This window comes from Pleurodeles waltl, unplaced genomic scaffold (genome assembly GCF_031143425.1).
Source record: "Pleurodeles waltl isolate 20211129_DDA unplaced genomic scaffold, aPleWal1.hap1.20221129 scaffold_54, whole genome shotgun sequence".
NCBI lineage: Eukaryota > Metazoa > Chordata > Amphibia > Caudata > Salamandridae > Pleurodeles > Pleurodeles waltl.
Genome location: NW_027150248.1, coordinates 1,133,312 through 1,154,840, shown reverse-complemented (window position 1 = coordinate 1,154,840; position 21,529 = coordinate 1,133,312). Strand labels below are relative to the sequence as shown.

Below are 21,529 nucleotides of genomic sequence, written 5' to 3'. Positions count from 1 at the left end.
TATCTATCAGCCTAAGCTGCTAGACACCCTATACACTAATAAGGGATAACTGGGCCTGGTGCAAGGTGCAAGTACCCCTTGGTACTCACTACAAGCCAGTCCAGCCTCCTACAGTACCCAAATCCCTTTTACTTTGAGGGTTACCCATAGTTTGTATGTAATCTTCCCTTGTGGTGCTACACAGACAATCCAGCTGTACTTAGCGTGGGGAAACAAAGGGAGTCGACAGGCTGTTTCTGCTGCTTATGCCCAATGGAACATGAGGGAGCAGACAGTGGAAACCACAATTAATCAGGCACTCACCTGCCAGCAGCGCAAATATTATTAGTGAAGCAGAGAGAGTATTTCAATTATGCCACATTACACTTGGTACTAGTTCACCGTAAGCATTCACAAGTTGGAAATAGTTAGAGGCCAAAGGTGCCATTTTACCGATGTACTTACGCAGCCAGAAGGAGAGATGACAGTAAGTACTGATGGAAGGGAAAAATCCCCCACCCTTGTTTTCTTGACCAAAGAGGCCAAGGTGCGGCTGTATGAGCGTTAAGCCTACCAAATCCACAGGAGACATCACACAGGTAAAACAGTAGATGGTGAACCCTGGAGGCACTGACATTCATACAGACACAATACAAGAAGCGGGGGACTATCCCTCAACTAGTACAGTGCGATCTACCCTTTGCACTGAGTGTTTCTACCAGCCCCTTCTGTGGAGTACGAGCCACAGTATGAACAACATGACACAGAAGAGGGTAGTGAGAAGTAATGTCTCAATGATGGATACCTTGTCATCTGACGGCATCAGTAATCTTAATATATCTGTCACAGTCCTAAAAGGAAACCCTGGTCTGGTAAGGGTAGCAGCCTAGAAGTGTCCTTTTCTGTAGAATGTCAGAATACCCCTATAAGCAAAGATATTGTCTTTATCATAATCATCCGCTCATTCGGCCTACAGACATGTGTGCTCAGACATTCAGCATCACACAAGAAGCTAATATTTCACACAGTGCAACATTGCCTCCTGCATACAAAGCATTCAAAGAGAGCAAAATATCTATACAGCAAACAATGGTACCAAGACAGTAGAATCCTCTTCAAGACACACAGTAATCAAAAACCACCACCCGCCTCCCCACCTCTTGTCCCCTGGGCCCTAGTGAGGTCTCGGGGACAAACCAGAGGCCCCCCGGGGCATAAGCGTCTGGAAAAAAGGAGCAAAATGAACCATTCTGAGGTGTAGGCAGGCAAACCAGCAGAGCACCCCCTCCCTGCTGTACTGGGGCAGACCTCTACTGCCCCTCTGGCCATGTCTCCACCACTGCCCCTCCAGCTGGGTACATAACTGTCACAACCCCTCCAGCTGTGACCAGAGACCACCTCACTGGGTGTCCTAGAAAACACGCGCATTAGCCCCACTGGCTGACAGCTCCACTGTTACACCCTCTCTGGCTGCCACCCTGGACAAGCCCTTGTGCTGTCCAGAAAACCACACTGCAGCCCCACAGGCTACAGACATCCCCAAAATATGACACTCACTCACATCCCCGGAGCCGAGGAAACAAATAGCAGAATTAGCTCAGAAAGAAAGGGGTAAGGAAACAATATATGAAGAAGGAAAGTAGCACATTAGCACAGAATCCCAGAATCGGACGCGTGGTGGACGGCCACCAATGGAAAATAAGGAGCAGGCACTTGAACAGCGGTGGCACAACAGGCATGGCACCGAAGACAAAGGAGCAAACAAACCAGAAAGAAAACCAGGCTCAGGGGAAAGGAGATTGTGAAGATCAGAACAAAAACAGAATCCATATAGGCAACAGCACCACTTCACCCCTTTAATGCTCCAATCCCCTGCCAGGCAAGACCAAGGCATAGCGTAATAAAGGAGAGGTGTAGGAAAGTACCATCTTGCCTGGCATGTTACCCCCATTTTTCACTGTATATATGTTGTTTTAGTTGTATGTGTCACTGGGACCCTGCCAGCCAGGGCCCCAGTGCTCATAAGTGTGCCCTGAATGTGTTACCTGTGTTATGACTAACTGTCTCACTGAGGCTCTGCTATCCAGAACCTCAGTGGTTATGCTTTCTCATTTCTTTCCAAATTGTCACTAACAGGCTAGGGACCAATTTCACCAATTTACATTGGAATACTGGAACACCCCTATAATTCCCTAGTATATGGTACTGAGGTACCCAGGGTATTGGGGTTCCAGGAGATCCCTATGGGCTGCAGCATTTCTTTTGCCACCCATAGGGAGCTCTGACAATTCTTACACAGGCCTGCCACTGCAGCCTGAGTGAAATAATGCACACATTATTTCACAGCCATTTTCACTGCACTTAAGTAACTTATAAGTCACCTATATGTCTAATCTTTACTTAGTAAAGGTTGGGTGCTAAGTTACTTAGTGTGTGGGCACCCTGGCACTAGCCAAGGTGCTCCCAAATTGTTCAGGGCAAATTCCCCGGACTTTGTGAGTGCGGGGACACCATTACATGCGTGCACTATACATCGGTCACTACCTATGTATAGCTTCACAATGGTAACTCCGAATATGGCCATTTAACATGTCTAAGATCATGGAATTGCCCCCTCTATGCCATCCTGGCATTGTTGGCACAATCCCATGATCCCACGGGTCTCTAGCACAGACCCGGGTACTGCCAAACTGCCTTTTCAGGGGTTTCACTGCAGCTGCTGCCAACCCCTCAGACAGGTTTCTGCCCTCCTGGGGTCCAGCCAGGCTTGGCCGAGGAAGGCAGAACAAAGGACTTCCTCAGAGAGAGGGTGTTAAACCCTCTCCCTTTGGAAAAAGGTGTTAAGGCAGGGGAGGAGTAGCCTCCCCCAGCCTCTGGAAATGCTTTGTTGGGCACAGATGTGCCCAATTCTGCATAAGCCAGTCTACACCGGTTCAGGGACCCCTTAGCCCCTGCTCTGGTGCGAAACTGGACAAAGGAAAGGGGAGTGACCACTCCCCTGACCTGCACCTCCCCTGGGAGGTGTCCAGAGCTCCTCCAGTGTGCTCCAGACCTCTGCCATCTTGGAAACAGAGGTGCTGCTGGCACACTGTACTGCTCTGAGTGGCCAGGGCCAGCAGGTGACGTCAGAGACTCCTTCTGATAGGCTCCTTCAGGTGTTGCTAGCCTATCCTCTCTCCTAAGTAGCCAAACCCTCTTTTCTGGCTATTTAGGGTCTCTGCTTTGGGGAATTCCTTAGATAACGAATGCAAGAGCTCATCAGAGTTCCTCTGCATCACTCTCTTCACCTTCTGCCAAGGAATCGACCTCTGACCGCGCTGGAAGCCTGCAAAACTGCAACAAAGTAGTGAAGACGACTACTGCAACTCTGTAACGCTGATCCTGCCGCCTTCTCGACTGTTTTCCTGGTGGTGCATGCTGTGGGGGTAGTCTGCCCCCTCTCTGCACTAGAAGCTCCGAAGAAATCTCCCGTGGGTCGACGGAATCGTCCCCCTGCAACCGCAGGCACCAAAGAACTGCATCACCGGTCCCTTGGGTTTCCTCTCAGCACGACGAGTGAGGTCCCTTGAATCCAGCAACTCTGTCCAAGTGACTCCCACAGTCCAGTGACTCTTCAGTCCGTGTTTGGTGGAGGTAAGTCCTTGCCTCCCCACGCCAGACTGCATTGCTGGGAACCGCATATTTTGCAGCTACTCCGGCTCCTGTGCACTTTTCCAGGATTTCCTTTGTGCACAGCCAAGCCTGAGTCCACGGCACTCTAACCTGCATTGCACGACCTCCTGAGTTGTCCTCCGGCGGCGTGGGACTCTCTTGTGCAACTTCGGGTGAGCACCGTTTCACTCCACTTCGTAGTGCCTGTTCCGGCACTTCTGCGGGTGCTGCCTGCTTCTGAGAGGGCTCCTTGTCTTGCTGGACGCCCCCTCTGTCCCCTCACGCAATTGGCGACATCCTGGTCCCTCCTGGGCCACAGCAGCATCCAAAAAACCCTAACCGCACGATTTGCAAGCTTGTTTCCGGTCTTTTGGCGGGAAAACACTTCTGCACGACTCTTCACGACGTGGGACATCCATCCTCCAAAGGGGAAGTTTCTAGCCCTTGTCGTTCCTGCAGAATCCTCAGCTTCTACTGCCTAGTAGCAGCTTCTTTGCACCCACAGCTGGCATTTCCTGGGCATCTGCCCACTCTCGACTTGATCGTGACTTTTGGACTTGGTCCCCTTGTTCCACAGGTACTCTAGTCTGGAAATCAATTGTTGTTGCATTGCTGGTGTTGGTCTTTCCTGCAGTATTCCCCTATCACGACCTCTGTGCTCTTTGGGGAACTTCAGTGCACTTTGCACTCACTTTTCAGGGTCTTGGGGTGGGCTATTTTTCTAACCCTCACTGTTTTCTTACAGTCCCAGCGACCCTCTACAAGGTCACATAGGTTTGGGGTCCATTCGTGGTTCGCATTCCACTTTTGGAGTATATGGTTTGTGTTTCCCCTATCCCTATGTGTCCCCATTGCATCCTATTGTAACTATACAATGTTTGCACTGTTTTCTATTGCTATACTGCATATTTTTGGTATTGTGTACATATATCTTGTGTATATTTGCTATCCTCATACTGAGGGTACTCACTGAGATACTTTGGCATATTGTCATAAAAATAAAGTACCTTTATTTTTAGTATATCTGTGTATTGTGTTTTCTTATGATATTGTGCAAGTGATACTAGTGGTACTGTAGGAGCTTCACTCGTCTCCTAGTTCAGCCTAAGCTGCTCTGCTAAGCTACCATTATCTATCAGCCTAAGCTGCTAGACACCCTATACACTAATAAGGGATACCTGGGCCTGGTGCAAGGTGTAAGTACCCCTTGGTACTCACTACAAGCCAGTCCAGCCTCCTACATTGGTTGTGCAGCGGTGGGATAAGTACTTTCCAACTACTTATCACTTTTGTCACTGTACTTTTCATAAGAGAAAAATATACAAAACAAGTTCAGTGAATGTACACCTAACCAAAAAGTTTAGCTTTTCTTCTTTCACTTATTTTCTAAGTGCTGAAAAGTACCTCTAAACTTTCTAAAAAGTTCTTTAAAAGTTTTAAAAGTTTTTCTATTCCTTAAAAAGTTCTGAAACTTTTTTTTTCTTTTTCTATTTCTTAAACCTTTTCTATCATGTCTGGTACAGGCCAAACTCTTGATCTGGCCAGGACAACTTGTGACAACCTTAGCTGGAAGGAAGCAAGGAGTCTCTGTGTAGATAGAGGTTTAGGGGTGGGGAAGAATCCCTCATGACAACTGTTAGTTAATATGCTCATTGAACAAGATAAGACCTTAGGTGGCACTTCTGGTGAGAAATTAGCTGATGGTTCCCATTCTGATTCTGGGGCACCCCTAAAAAAAGATTTGGGAGGGAATCTTTCCAACCTGCCCCTTAGCAGGCCACCTAGCAGGGCTGGTACTTATGTGAGTTCTCATCACAGTATAGAGATTACTCCCCTAGGCCAGGTTGTTAGAGTGCCATCTGTTAGGGACAGGTCTCCCTCTGTTCATTCACAACATTCTTCTGTGTCAAGGCATGCCCAACCCAGCCACCCTGATGACAGAGTGTTAGAAAGGGAACTCAATAGATTGAGAGTGGAAGAGTCCAGGCTGAAGCTTAAAAAGCAACAGCTGGATCTAGACAGGGAAGCATTTGACTTAGAAAAAGAAAGGCAGAGGTTGGGGTTTGGACCCCATGGTGGCAGCAGCAGTATTCCAAATAGTCATCCTGCAAAAGAGCATGATTCTAGGAATCTGCACAAGATAGTTCCCCCTTATAAGGAGGGGGATGACATTAACAAGTGGTTTGCTGCACTTGAGAGGGCCTGTGTTGTACAGGATGTCCCTCAAAGGCAGTGGGCTGCTATCCTATGGCTATCATTTAGTGGAAACGGTAGGGATAGGCTCCTTACTGTGAAAGAAAGTGATGCCAATAATTTTGCAGTTCTTAAGAATGCACTCCTTGATGGTTATGGCCTAACCACTGAACAGTACAGGATCAAGTTCAGAGAGACCAAAAAAGAGTCTTCACAAGACTGGGTAGACTTTGTTGACCATTCAGTGAAGGCCTTGGAGGGGTGGTTACATAGCAGTAAAGTTACTGATTATGAAAGCCTGTATATCTTAATCCTGAGATAGCATATTCTTAATAATTGTGTGTCTGATTTGTTGCACCAGTACCTGGTGGACTCTGATCTGACCTCTCCCCAAGAATTGGGAAAGAAGGCAGACAAATGGGTCAGAACAAGGGTGAACCGAAAAGTTCATACAGGGGGTGACAAAGATGGCAATAAAAAGAAGGATGGTAAGTCTTCTGACAAGGGTGGGGACAAATCTAAAAATGAGTCTTCATCAGGCCCACAAAAACACTCTGGTGGGGGTGGTGGGCCCAAATCCTCTTCAAATCAAAACAAAGAAAATAAACCTTGGTGCTATTTATGTAAAATAAAAGGCCCTTGGACCACAGATCCCAGTTGTCCAAAGAAAAGCACCAAGCCTCCTACCACTACAACCCCTGCTGCTACACCTAGTGCCCCTAGTAATAGCAGTGGTGGTGGGAGCAAACCTACTAATAGCCAATCCAAGGGAGTAGCTAGGCTCACTATTGGTGACTTAGTTGGGGTTGGTCTGATTAGGGAGACCACAGAGGCTGTGTTAGTCTCTGAGGGGGCGAATTGATTTAGCCACCTTGGTTGCTTGTCCCCTTAACATGGATAAGTACAAGCAACTACCCCTAATAAATGGTGTTGAGGTTCAGGCCTACAGGGACACAGGTGCCAGTGTTACAATGGTAATAGAGAAACTGGTCCACCCTGAACAACACCTACTTGGTCACCAGTACCAAGTAACCGATGCTCATAACAACACCCTTAGCCACCCCATGGCTGTTGTGAATCTCAACTGGGGGGGAGGGTTACTGGCCCAAAGAAAGTTGTGGTTGCCTCAGATTTACCTGTAGACTGTCTATTAGGAAATGATTTAGAGACATCAGCTTGGGCAGAAGTGGAGTTGGAGGCTCATGCAGCAATGCTGGGCATTCCAGGGCATATTTTTGCTTTGACCAGGGCTCAGGCCAAAAAGCAAAAAGGAGAGGGTGACTTGGATCCTGGAAGAATGGACCAAGTGCTCCCTAAAGCTAGGGTTAGTAAAGGTAAAACACTACCTACTATCCCTCCCTCTACAGTTGATTCTAATTCTGAGGAAGAAGAACTTCCACCCTGTGCAGAACCTACACCAGAGGAGCTGGAAGCAGACACTGCTGAGCTTTTGGGTGAAGGGGGGCCTGCCAGAGAGGAGCTGAGTGTGGCACAGCATACCTGTCCCACACTAGAGGGTCTAAGGCAGCAAGCTCTCAAACAAGCAAATGGGGATGTCAGTGACTCTCACAGAGTTTACTGGGAGGACAACCTCTTGTACACTGAAGCAAGGGATCCAAAACCTGGAGCTGCCAGGAGATTGGTGATTCATCAGGATTACAGAAAATTCCTCCTAACTCTATCCCACGACATTCCCTTAGCTGGACATTTGGGGCAAATGAAAACTTGGGACAGGCTTGTTCCCTTGTTTCATTGGCCTAGAATGTCAGAGGACACAAAGGAATTTTGTAAGTCCTGTGAAACCTGTCAAGCCAGTGGCAAGACAGGCGGCACTCCAAAGGCATCCCTTATTCCACTGCCTGTGGTTGGGGTTCCCTTTGAAAGGGTAGGGGTTGACATAGTTGGCCCCCTTGACCCTCCTACTGCTTCAGGCAATAGGTTTATCTTGGTGGTAGTGGACCATGCCACCAGATATTCTGAAGCAATTCCTCTAAGGACCACTACAGCTCCTGCAGTGGCAAAGGCCCTCCTGGGAATCTTTTCCAGGGTGGGCTTCCCAAAAGAGGTGGTATCAGACAGGGGAAGCAATTTCATGTCTGCTTACTTAAAGGCCATGTGGAAGGAGTGTGGCGTGACCTACAAGTTCACTACACCCTAACATCCACAAACAAATGGACTGGTGGAGAGATTGAACAAAACTCTCAAAGGCATGATTATGGGACTCCCTGAAAAACTCCGCAGGAGATGGGATATCCTTTTACCATGCCTCCTTTTTGATTACAGGGAGGTACCCCAAAAAGGAGTGGGCTTCAGCCCCTTTGAACTCCTCTTTGGACACCCTGTGAGAGGTCCTCTAACACTTGTTAAGGAGGGTTGGGAACAACCTTTAAAAACTCCAAAGCAAGACATAGTGGACTATGTACTTGGCCTCAGATCAAGGATGGCTGAGTACATGAAAAAGGCCAGTAAAAACCTTCAGGCCAGCCAAGAGCTCCAAAAGCAATGGCATGACCAGAAGGCTGTTTTGGTTCAGTACCAACCAGGGCAGAAAGTGTGAGTCTTGGAGCCTGTGGCCCCAAGAGCACTCCAAGACAAATGGAGTAGACCCCACATAATTGTTGAAAAGAAGGGTGAAGTCACCTACTTAGTTGACTTAGGCACTGCCAGGAGTCCCCTTAGGGTGCTCCATGTCAATCGCTTGAAACCCTACTATGACAGGGCTGAGCTCACCCTGCTCATGGCAACTGATGAGGGACAGGAAGAAGAGAGTGACCGTCTCCCTGATCTCTTCTCTTCCACAGAACAAGATGCTCTAGTGGAAGGTGTTGTACTGGCAGATTGTCTTACTGCTGAGCAGAAAGACCACTGCATAAATCTCCTGGGTCAGTTTTCTGAACTCTTCTCTACTGTGCCAGGTACCACTTCTTGGTGTGAGCACACTATAGATACTGGAGACAGCTTGCCTGTCAAAAGTAAGATCTGTAGGCAGCCTGACCATGTCAGAGACTGCATAAAGCAAGAGGTGCAGAAAATGCTTGAACTAGGAGTGGTTGAGCACTCTGAAAGTCCATGGGCCTCTCCTGTGGTACTTGTACCAAAATCTCTTTCCAAGGATGGAAAGAAGGAAATGCGGTTTTGTGTAGACTACAGAGGTCTCAACCAGGTAACCAAAACTGATGCTCACCCTATACCCAGGGCAGATGAGCTCATAGATACACTGGCATCTGCCAAGTATCTAAGCACTTTTGATTTGACTGCAGGGTATTGGCAGATCAAATTATCAGAAGATGCAAAAGCAAAAACTGCATTTTCAACCATTGGAGGCCATTACCAATTCACAGTAATGCCTTTTGGATTGAAAAATGCACCTGCCACTTTTCAGAGGTTGGTGAACACAGTCCTGCAAGGGCTGGAAGCTTTTAGTGCAGCATATCTAGATGATGAATTTACATTGGCATACTGGTACACCCTTATAATTCCCTAGTATATGGTACTGAGGTACCCAGGGTATTGGGGTTCCAGGAGATCCCTATGGGCTGCAGCATTTCTTTTGCCACCCATAGGGAGCTCTGACAATTCTTACAAAGGCGTGCCACTGCAGCCCGAGTGAAATAGTGCACACATTATTTCACAGCCATTTTCACTGCACTTAAGTAACTTATAAGTCACCTATATGTCTAACCTTTACTTAGTAAAGGTTGGGTGCTAAGTTACTTAGTGTGTGGGCACCCTGGCACTAGCCAAGGTGCTCCCACATTGTTCAGGGCAAATTCCCCGGACTTTGTGAGTGCGGGGACACCATTACATGCGTGCACTATACATAGGTCACTACCTATGTATAGCTTCACAATGGTAACTCCGAATATGGCCATGTAACATGTCTAAGATCATGGAATTGCCCCCTCTATGCCATCCTGGCATTGTTGGCACAATCCCATGATCCCACGGGTCTCTAGCACAGACCCGGGTACTGCCAAACTGCCATTTCAGGGGTTTCACTGCAGCTGCTGCCAACCCCTCAGACAGGTTTCTGCCCTCCTGGGGTCCAGCCAGGCTTGGCCCAGGAAGGCAGAACAAAGGACTTCCTCAGAGAGAGGGTGTTACACCCTCTCCCTTTGGAAAAAGGTGTTAAGGCAGGGGAGGAGTAGCCTCCCCCAGCCTCTGGAAATGCTTTCATGGGCACAGATGGTTCAGGGACCCCTCAGCCCTGCTCTGACGCGAAACTGGACAAAGGAAAGGGGAGTGACCACTCCCCTGACCTGCACCTCCCCTGGGAGGTGCCCAGAGCTCCTCCAGTGTGCTCCAGACCTCTGCCATCTTGGAAACAGAGGTGCTGCTGGCACACTGGACTGCTCTGAGTGGCCAGGGCCAGCAGGTGACGTTTGAGACTCCTTCTGATATGCTCCTTCAGGTGTTGCTAGCCTATCCTCTCTCCTAAGTAGCCAAACCCTATTTTCTGGCTTTTTAGGGTCTCTGCTTTGGGGAATTCCTTTAGATAACGAATGCAAGAGCTCATCAGAGTTCCTCTGCATCTCTCTCTTCACCTTCTGCCAAGGAATCGACTGCTGACTGCGCTGGAAGCCTGCAAAACTGCAACAAAGTAGCGAAGATGACTACTGCAACTCTGTAACGCTGATCCTGCCGCCTTCTCAACTGTTTTCCTGGTGGTGCATGCTGTGGGGGTAGTCTGCCTCCTCTCTGCACTAGAAGCTCCGAAGAAATCTCTTGTGGGTCGACGGAATCGTCCCCCTGCAACCGCAGGCACCAAAGAACTGCATCACCGGTCCCTTGGGTCTCCTCTCAGCACGACGAGCGAGGTCCCTTGAATCCAGCAACTCTGTCCAAGTGACTCCCACAGTCCAGTGACTCTTTAGTCCAAGTTTGGTAGAGGTAAGTCCTTGCCTCCCCACGCCCGACTGTATTGCTGGGAACGGCGTCTTTTGCAGCTACTCCGGCTCCTGTGCACTTTTCCAGGATTTCCTTTGTGCACAGCCAAGCCTGAGTCCACGGCACTCTAACTTGCATTGCACGACCTCCTAAGTTGTCCTCCGGCGGCGTGGGACTCTCTTGTGCAACTTCGAGTGAGCACCGTTTCACTCCAATTTGTAGTGCCTGTTCCGGCACTTCTGTGGGTGCTGCCTGCTTCTGAGAGGGCTCCTTGTCTTGCTGGACAAACCCTCTGTCCCATCACGCAATTGGCGACATCCTGGTCCCTCCTGGGCCACAGCAGCTTCCAAAAACCCTAACCCCATGATTTGCAGATAGCAAGGCTTGTTTGCAGTTTTGTGTCGGGAAAACACTTCTGCCCGACTCTTCATGACGTGGGACATCCATCCTCCAAAGGGGAAGTTTCTAGCCCTTGTCTTTCCTGCAGAATCCTCAGCTTCTACTGCCTAGTAGCAGCTTTTTAGCACCCACAGCTGGCATTTCCTGGGCATCTGCCCGCTCTCGACTTGATCGTTACTTTTGGACTTGGTCCCCTTGTTCCACAGGTACTCTAGTCTGGAAATCCATCATTGTTGGATTGCTGGTGTTGGTCTTTCCTGCAGTATTCTCCTATCACGACCTCTGTGCTCTTTGGGGAACTTCAGTGCACTTTGCACTCACTTTTCAGGGTCTTGGGTTGGGCTATTTTTCTAACCCTCACTGTTTTCTTACAGTCCCAGCGACCCTCTACAAGGTCACATAGGTTTGGGGTCCATTCGTCGTTCGCATTCCACTTTTGGAGTATATGGTTTGTGTTGCCCCTATCCCTATGTGTCCCCTTTGCATCCTATTGTAACTATACATTGTTTGCACTGTTTTCTATTCCTATACTGCAAATTTTTGGTATTGTGTACATATATCTTGTGTATATTTGCTATCCTCATACTGAGGGTACACACTGAGATACTTTGGCATATTGTCACAAAAATAAAGTACCTTTATTTTGAGTATATCTGTGTATTGTGTTTTCTTATGATATTGTGCAAGTGACACTAGTGGTACTGTAGGAGCTTCACTCGTCTCCTAGTTCAGCCTAAGCTGCTCTGCTAAGCTACCATTATCTATCAGCCTAAGCTGCTAGACACCCTATACACTAATAAGGGATACCTGGGCCTGGTGCAAGGTGTAAGTACCCCTTGGTACTCACTACAAGCCAGTCCAGCCTCCTACAAGAGGTGACCAGGAGTTGACAGATACCCACCACAGCACTGGCTCCCCTCCTGGAAAGGGCCCACGCAGCAGAGCGGGAAGACCACAGGAGCCGGATGGTCCCCCAAACAGCTGGGAGCCAGGCAGGGGAGGCCATTAATCCAAGCAGCTCCGCATTCTCCACCAAGATGTTGAAGCTTCCTTTAGCTCAGGAACAAACCAAAGACCAGGTAGCCTTAAGATAAAAGCAGGAGGATTTATTAAATGCACGGAGACTGGGGCTTGAGTGGCCAAGTCCAGCAGTTTACATACAGGAAGTAATGCATGATCTTTTATTCGTGCAAACCAGAAGGCGTGTTCATACATTACATCAATTCTTGTCATCAATATATGGTAAGTTCTTGAACATTGAGGTAGGTGTTAACGTTAATGTCTAGGTACCATACCAAATAAGGTATGATAGAATACTTGAGGGAAGTTGCAGAACATAGCCTACGTGTTGCATACTGTAAGTTGGAACTTTCCATCCGAGAGAAGCAGCAGGTACACAGGATGGTACATTTCATCATGCATATTGCTCCAGCTTAGCGTGCATTGGTATTTCATGAGTGCTGTCTTACTGGCAAGCCTTGCAACATAATGCGCTCCAAGTGAAGATGCATATTAACAGTAAATACTATTCATTTGTATATAAGTAATGAGAAGTTCAACAAACAGGCCTTGTTATAATTGAGTATCACAGGGCCTAGTAGGCCCAAATGGAGGTAAGAGTGAAATGCAATTCCAGATTACCAGGTAATGGTATCCCTTATTAGTGTAGTGTAGGCAGTGTCTAGAAGCCAGGCTCTCTAGGGGTAGTGTGGATGAGCAGCCAAGGCTTATCTAGGAGACATGCAAAGCTCATGCAATACCACTGTAGTCACACACAGTACTTACACACATGAAAGAAAATACTCTGTGTTACAAAAATAAAGGTACTTTATTTTGGTGACGCAATACCAAAAATACAATAGAGACTTTACACCCTTAGGAGGTAAGTGATACACAAATTATGTACACTAGTATGCAGAAATAGGCATAAACATATTTAGAAAACAGTGCAATATAGTGAAAATCACATAGAGAATAATGGGCCTGGGGGAGCACAAACCACATACTAAACAAATGGAATGCGACAGTCATACCCCCACCTAGGTAGGTGGAGTGTGTAGAGGGGAGCTGGGAGTACTAGGAAAGCTGAAGGTAAGTACCACAACAACCCCCAGCGACCAGGAAAGCACGGAGTAAATTACTGAAGTTTCCCCAAAACACCCACTTGGAAGAAAATAAGAAGAATGCAAAACCCAGAAGAGACGGCAAAACACCAACAGTGGATTCCTGGACAAGAGGTCCTGTGGAAGCAGGGGACCAAGTCCAACAAGCACAGCAGAGTCCAGGAAGGCAGGAGCCCCTACCCACCAGAAGAAAGGTGCAAGGAGTGAGTCAACGGTGGAGAAGAAGAGTCAGTGCTGCACCCCAGAAGATGGAGTTGAGTTCCTGGAGGATGCAGGTGATGTCTCATGCCGGAAGAAGGATTGCAGCCGGGTTTACGTCTTTGGATTCCACCAACAAGCCTTGTTACACGCAAAACTGGGAGTTGGTGGAAAGTGGTGCTGCCGGGGACCAGGAAGGACCAGGAGGACTCTACCCAGGAGGGGGAATCATAGGGGACTCTCAGCAACACAGATAGCCCACAGAAGCAGAGGCAGCACCCACAGGAGTCCCACAGGACGGGGACACAAAAGTCAAAGAACGAGCCCATGCAGCACTATGAAAAGGGATACCACGCCGCAGGAGAACCACTCAGGAAGCTGTGCATCACAGGGAGGAGTGCTGGGGCTGGAGCTTCAAGATGCCTGAAGATCCCATTGAAAGGATGCCAACAAGCCTTGGCAGCTGCAAATTGCGATGGACACAGGGGTACTGTCCTGCGTGGGAAGGCAAGGACTCACCTTCACCAAAGTTGGTCAGTTGGAAGAGAGGACCGTCCCGACCACTTCAGTACACCAGCCGTGTTGCAGGATCCATGCAGCTCAGCAGAAGATGGGATCCACACAGCCAGTTGTTGTTGCAGTTGGTGCCTGTTGATGCAGGGGAGTGACTCCTTCACCCCAAGGGAGATTCCTTCTTCTTTCTTGTGCAAACTGTTGATGGGCTGTCTTAGGGGGATGCAGGACCCGGACATTGTTGCAGTCACAGGCAGGAGCTGTGGTGACAATGTTGCAGGCAGAGTCTTGCTTCTTTGTTGCAGCTTGTAGGGTTCTGGAGGGTCTGGATACAGTTTCTTTGGTCAGAGGTCGAAGTGAAGGTTGCAGAGGAATTCTGCTTGAGTCTTCAAGCCGAATTTGAGGAACCACCCCAGCGAGAGACCCTAAATAGCCCTGAAAGCGGGATTGGTAACCTAGCTGGGTGACCACCTATCAAGAGGGGGCTCTGACGTCACCTGCCTGCACTGGTCACTCAGATGCTCTCAGAGTTCCCTGCCAACCTTGAATCCAAGATGGCAAAACCCAGGGACCCTCTGGAGGAACTCTGAGCACCACCCCTGCGGTGGTGATGGACAGGTAAGTAAACAGTCAGGAAAACAGTGCAATTACCATAGAATGCAATAGACTGTAATAGGCCTAGGGGCAACACAAACCATATACTCCAAAATGTGGAATGCGAAATGGGAATGTCCCCTAGGTAGGACTAGTGTGTAGAGAATCGCTGGGAGTATGAGAAAACACCAAAGGAGTAAAGGGTAGCCCACCCCAAGGACCATGGAAAGTAGGAGTAAAATGATACTACTTTCCTAGAAGACACACAGAAGTCGAAGTAAAGGATATTGCAAGAACTACACCACTCTGCCAGACACTGAAGATGGATTATGGAAGCTAAAGACCTGCAAAGAAAGGGGAAAAAGTCCAAAAGTCACTGAAGTGTCCGGGGGGGGGGGCAGGAGCCCACTAAATCCAGGATGAAGGTGCAAAATGGCTGCCTCCGGTTGGAAACAGATGCTGGTTTTGCACCGACGGAATGACCTAGGAGGTCCAACTTCTTGCAGGAACTGTCCAACGTCGTGCTGGAAGATGCAGTGAAGAAACTTTACAAAAGTACCGCAAACAAGCCTTGCTACATGCAAGGGTCGCGGTTAGGTGAAAAAGGTGCTACCCGGGTCCAGGAAGGACCAGGATGTCAAAACTCAGACTGAGTGGACAGATGGGGCCCTCAGCAAGGATGAAGGCCCACAACGAAAAAGGTACCATCCACAAGAGCCTCTTAACATGGGTTCAAAGGAGCTGAACACAACGGTCGCCTCAACACTGCTGTGAGGAGTCCCACGACGCTGGAGATCAACTCACGAAGATGTGCGTCACAGGACGGAGTGCTGGGGACCTCGGCTTGGCTGTGCACAAAGGGATTCTGGATACTGCAAGGGTGCCCTCACACTTAGTAACTTTGCACCTAGCCAGAGCTGGACATATAGGTGACTTATAGGTTACTTAAGTGCAGTGAAAAATGGCTGTAAAATAGTGTCAACACTATTTTACCCAGGCTGCTGTGGCAGTCCTGTGTAAGGTTTGTCTGAGCTCCTCATGGGTAGCAAAAGTAATGCTGCAGCCCATAAGGTGCTCTTGGAACCCCAATACCCTGGGTACCTAAGTACCATATACAGGGGAATTATAAGGGTGTTCCAAAGTGCCAATTGGAATTGGAAAAAGAAGTCACTAGCCTGCAGTGAAAACTTTAAAGCAGAGAGAGCATAAGCACTGAGGTTCTGATTAGCAGAACCTCAGTGACACAGTAAGCACTACAGACAACACACACATAGGCCACAAACTATGAGCACTGGGGTCCTGGCTAGCAGGATCCCAGTGAGACAGGCAAAACACACTGACAAATAGGGTTTTGACTATGAGCACTGGGGTTCTGGCTAACAGGATCCCAGTGACACAGTAAAACACACTGACATACACTCACAAACAGGCCAAAAGTGGAGGTAACAATGCTAGAAAGAGGCTACTTTCTCACAATGAAGCACAGTGATCGTGGTTCATACAAACACATAGAGTTCCCACAGGGCTGGTGGTGAACTCTGAATCTGGCAGGTGGAGTAAAAGTAGTGTGGTGGACATAAAGTCCGCCACCACCTTGACTGCCTTTTCTCCATCTGCCAAACTCTAAATTGGGCCCTAAGTGTGAAATTACTCACTGCTGAATTCTACAGTCTAATAATAAAACATTCTTCTGAGAGTGACTCTAATGTCGTTAAAGTTATCCAATCAAAAAGCTCCCAAGAAAATGATTTTATTTTGCAGGTGCACATGATGGCGAAGGCTAGCAACTAATGTTGTACTAGAAATCAAAAACAGCTTATTTGAACACAATTAATAAACTTATGTATTTAACGGTGAGGTTGTGCTAATATTTCAGAATGTCTAAAGGTTGTATTAGCATCATGGACTTCATGAGGTTTTAAGATGTGTCTCTGACCTTTTAGATCGTATCCAAATATATCAATTCAGGGTTTAGCGCTGGACAATGTGCAGCTTCTTATATCTGTTTGCTGGTGTGTGAGTTCAAGGAGGAACCTGGTGGCTGGTGATATATCTCTTTATTCACCTTTGAATGTCTGCCTTCTGGAAGTGGTCAGTGTACTCAGTATCTGTTCCCTTCTCTCCCACTGGTCACAGGTGATGCTGATGAGATCCGCTTGGTCAATGCTGGTGACGCATGCAGTGGGAGGATAGAGGTCAGGCATGGAAAGCGATGGGGAACAGTCTGCGATACTGACTGGGATAAGAAGGATGCTGAGGTGGTCTGTAGACACCTTGGATGCGGATCTGCTTTAAGAGTGCTAATGGCCAATGGAGTGTTTGGAGGAGGATGGCACCCAGTGTGGCTGAGTCAGGTTCAATGCACAGGAGCGGAGACATCTTTCTTCGATTGTACTCATGGTGAATGGGGATATAATGACTGCTCGTTCAGAAAAGATGCTGGAGTGATATGTACAGGTAAGAGAAAGAAGCCTTAGAGGAACAATTAATTTATGAAAACTAACATAATGAAATATGAAAATGCAGTAATGTGATTGTTGAAGCAATGGGCAGTGCTTGGATGTGGTGGCTGTGTGGTGATGACTCATCTGCAAGTCTATCACTTGGTGATTCACAACAATTTGGGTATCCCATAGAGTGATGTAGGATGACTAACTGATAGTAGCAGCCAATCATAGTGTCTGTGTCTCTTTTGTGCACTGTAGCATCATGGGAAGTATTTACCCTGTAAGAGAAATGCCTCTGCTAGGTCATTCATGAGAGGAGGCAGCACATCTTACACAGTCAATCAACAAGCAGGTATCTTGAGTAGGATTCAGTCGATTTTTGGAGAAATTCAATACCTAGGTCTTGTAAAGGAGATTGTGAGTTGGGCAGGTGATGGTTAGAGATGCATAAAAGGTGAACCGGAGGATAAAAGACAGAACAGATAGGCAGATAGCAGAAAGCAGAGAGAGTTGTCAAAGTAATTTATCAAGCTGGATTAAGAGATTGTAAGTGCCTTTTCATTTCATTGTGTTGATTTATTTTATTTAAAATAAAGTTTATAATGGCTGAAATTGATAGCCTTTACAAGCCACTGTTTGTTATCTGCTCAAATCCAGTACTAGGGTGTTTCTTCTGGAGTCTGTGGGCCTTATTTATGAATAGGTTGTGTCGCTTTTGCACCCTGCAACAGGTTGCACTTGCGATGCAACCCTTAAGTATGATTTATCAAGACATGCAAGGCCACCTTGCGGTGTCATGATAAGCATCTCTAAATCCAAGATGGCAGAGGTCTGGGACACACTGGAGGAGCTCTGGGCACCTCCCCTGGGAGGTGCAGGTCAGAGGTCACTCCCCTTTCCTTTGTCCAGTTTCGCACCAGAGCAGGGCTGGGGGATCCCCAAACCGGTGTAGACTGTCTTATGCAGAGATGGGCACCATCTGTGCCCATCAAAGCATTTCCAGAGGCTGGGGGAGGCTACTCCTCCCTAGCCTTCACACCTATTTCCAAAGGGAGAGGGTGTAACACCCTCTCTCAGAGGAAATCCTTTGTTCTGCCTTCCTGGGCCAAGGCTGCCTGGAACCCAGGAGGGCAGAAACCTGTCTGAGGGGTTGGCAGCAGCTGCAGTGGAGTCCCCGTATAGGCAGTTTGGCAGTACCCGGGTACTATGCTAGAGACCCGGGGGATCATGGAATTGTCCCCCAATGCCAGAATGGCATTGGGGTGACAATTCCATGATCTTAGACATGTTACATGGCCATGTTCGGAGTTACCATTGTGACACTATACATAGGTACTGACCTATATGTAGTGCACGCATGTAATGGTGTCCCCGCACTCACAAAGTCCGGGGAAATTGCCCTGAACTATGTGGGGGCACCTTTGCTAGTACAAGGGTGCCCTCACACTTAGTAACTTTGCACCTAACCTTCAGTAAGTGAAGGTTAGACATATAGGTGACTTATAAGTTACTTAAGTGCAGTAAAAATGGCTGTGAAATAACGTGGACGTTATTTCACGCAGGCTGCAGTGGCAGGTCTGTGTAAGAATTGTTAGAGCTCCCTATGGGTGGCAAAAGAAATGCTGCAGCCCATAGGGATCTCCTGGAACCCCAATTCCCTGGGTACCTCAGTACCATATACTAGGGAATTATAAGGGTGTTCCAGTAAGCCAATGTAAATTGGTAAAATTGGTCACTAGCCTGTCAGTGACAATTTGAAAGAAATGAGAGAGCATAACCACTGAGGTTCTGGTTAGCAGAGCCTCAGTGAGACAGTTAGGCATCACACAGGGAACACATACAGGGCAGTGCCTGGCAGGGTCCCAGTGACACATAGACTAAAACAACATATATACAGTGAAATATGGGAGTAACATGCCAGGCAAGTCTTCATTGTCTAAGTGGAAATATTTATTTTTACACACATAGCACCAAGGCTTTTTAATGTGTGGGTAGTGAAGAAGAGGAAGAAGATGATTTATCCCCACCCCCGTGAGGAGTGATTAGGATTTGAGGAAGGATCTTTAGTTTTACCTTTATCCCCATGCTTATCTTGAGATTTCTCACCATCTTTCTTCTTGCCATCCTTGTCACCTCCTGTGTGAACTTTTCTGTTCACTCTTGTTCTGACCCATTTGTCTGCCTTTTTTCCCAATTCTTGAGGAGAGGTCAGATCTGAGTCTATCAAGTACTTTCGCAACAAATCAGACACACAATTGTTAAGAATATGCTCTCTCAGGATCGGATTATACAGGCTTTCATAGTCAGATACTTTACTGCCATGGAACCAACCCTCCAAGGCCTTCACTGAACAGTCAACAAAATCTGTCCATTCTTGAGAGGACTCTTTTCTGGTGTCTCTGAACTTAATCCTGTATTGTTCAGTGGTTCAGCCAAATCCATCCAAGAGTGCATCCTTCAAAACTTTGTAATTATTGGCATCACTTTCTCTAACAGTAAGGAGCCTATCCCTACCCTTACCAGTGAAAGATAGCAACAAGATAGCAGCCCACTGCCTTTGAGGGACCCCCTTTGCCATACAGGCCCTCTCAAGTGCAGCAAACCACTTATTGATGTCATCCCCCTCTTTGTAAGGGGGGACTATCTTATGCAGGTTTCTGGAATCTTCTCTCTAACAGGATTGCTATCTGAAACACTGCTGCTGCCACCATGGGAACCTAACCCCATTCTCTGTCTTTCCCTCTCTATGTCTAGGGATTCCCTGTCTAAGGCCAGCTGCTGCTGTTTAAGCTTCCGTCTGGTCTCTTCCAACCTCAGCTTTCTGAGTTCCCTTTCCATTAAGTTATCCTCAGGGTGGGAGGCTTGGGAATGTTTGGACACAGAGGAGATTTGGGAATTGGCAGAGAGAGACCTGTCCCTAACTGTCTGGATCCTAGGAACCTGGCCTTTAGGAGTGAAAGATGCCCTACTTATGTGTAAACCTCTCCCACTACCAGTGTCACTAGGAGGCCTACTAGAAGGCAGGTCTTTGTAAGAACCCTCCCCAATCTCTTCAGGGAACTCCTCTGAGTCTGACTGGGCACCCTCCCCTCCTACCCCCTCTTCCTGAGATGGGCCAGACTGATTCTGGTCACTTTCTAAGAGCAGGTTAAAGAGAAACTCTTTTGTAGGATTCTTACCAATGCTTAAACCTCTTTCTAAGCAGAGACCCCTCAAACTTTTGTAGTTTAGACTCTCATAAGGTGCCTGAACAACTTTGGGAGTGAGCCCTACTGAAGACATGATAGAAAAGGTTTAATACAGAGAGAGAAAATGTTTTAGAACTTTAGAAAACACAAAGAGAGAAAAACTTTTCCAAACTTCTAGAAAACTTTTAAAAGTTTTCAGAACTTTTCAGAAACTTAGTAGAATGTTTTAGATCAGAAAAGTAAACTGTTTCGGTTCAATGTACATATACTGAAGTATTTGGTATAAGTTTTTCTTATGAAAAGCACCAAATGACAAAGTGGTAGAGCAGTTACAAGTACTTATCCCACCGCTGCACCACCAATGTAGGAGGCTGGCCTGGCTTATAGTGGGTACCTTGTGGTACTTACGCCTTGTGCCAGGTCCAGTTATCCCTTATTAGTAGAATAAAGGTGTTTCTAGCAGCTTAGGCTGATAGAGGTAGCTATGGCAAAGCAGCTTAGGCTGAACTAGGAGACATGCAAAGCTCCTACTATGCCACTTATATCATATAGCACAATATCATAGGAAAACACAATACTCAGAGTTACTGAAAATAAAGGTACTTTATTTTAGTGACAATATGCCAAAAGTATCTCAGAGGATACCCTCACTTAGGAAGTAAGTAATATACACAAATTATATGAACACAAACCCAGAACAGGTAAGTAACAGTAAGAAAAGTAGTGCAAACAATGTAGAATCACAATAGAATGCAATAGGTAGAAATAGGCCCAGGGGCAACACAAACCATATACTCCAAAAGTGGAATGCGAATCACGAATGGACCCCAAGCCTATGGTAGGTTGTAGAGGGTCGCTGGGACTGTAAGAAAACAGTAAGGGTTTCCAAGATACCCCACCCCAAGACCCTGAAAAGTAGGAGTAAATTTACCCTATTACCCCAAAAAGAGAGTATAGTCGAGATAGGGGATTCTGCAAGAACCACAACCACCAGCAAAACACTGAAGACAGATTCCTGGACCTTAGGGCCTGTAAAGGAAGGGGACCAAGTCCAAGAGTCACGCAAGTGTCCTGGGGGGGCAGGAGCCCACTAAACCCCGGAGGAAGGTGCTAAAGGGCTGCCTCTGGGTGGAAGAAGCCAAAGATTCTGCAACAACGGAAGGTGCCAGGAACTTCTCATATGGTTAGAAGATGTCCCACGACCTGCGGGAGGATGCAGGTGTGTTTCCACGCAGAAATACCGCAAACAAGCCTTGCTAGCTGCAAGAGTCGTGGTTGAGGATTTTGGGTGCTGCTGGGGACCAGAAAAGACCAGGATTTTGTCCCTTGGAGGAGAGACAGAGGGAGCACTCAGCAA

General features: G+C 47.5%; 1 protein-coding gene across 1 annotated transcript in view; it reads left to right on the top strand.

Moving 5' to 3' along the window:
- Positions 1-21,529, top strand: part of LOC138278708 (CD5 antigen-like) — a 223,189-nt gene that overhangs the window by 163,148 nt on the left and 38,512 nt on the right. The window contains exon 5 of the mRNA XM_069219289.1: positions 16,674-16,994. Coding sequence (XP_069075390.1) covers positions 16,674-16,994 — 321 coding nt within the window. The remainder of the gene's footprint in view (positions 1-16,673; positions 16,995-21,529) is intronic.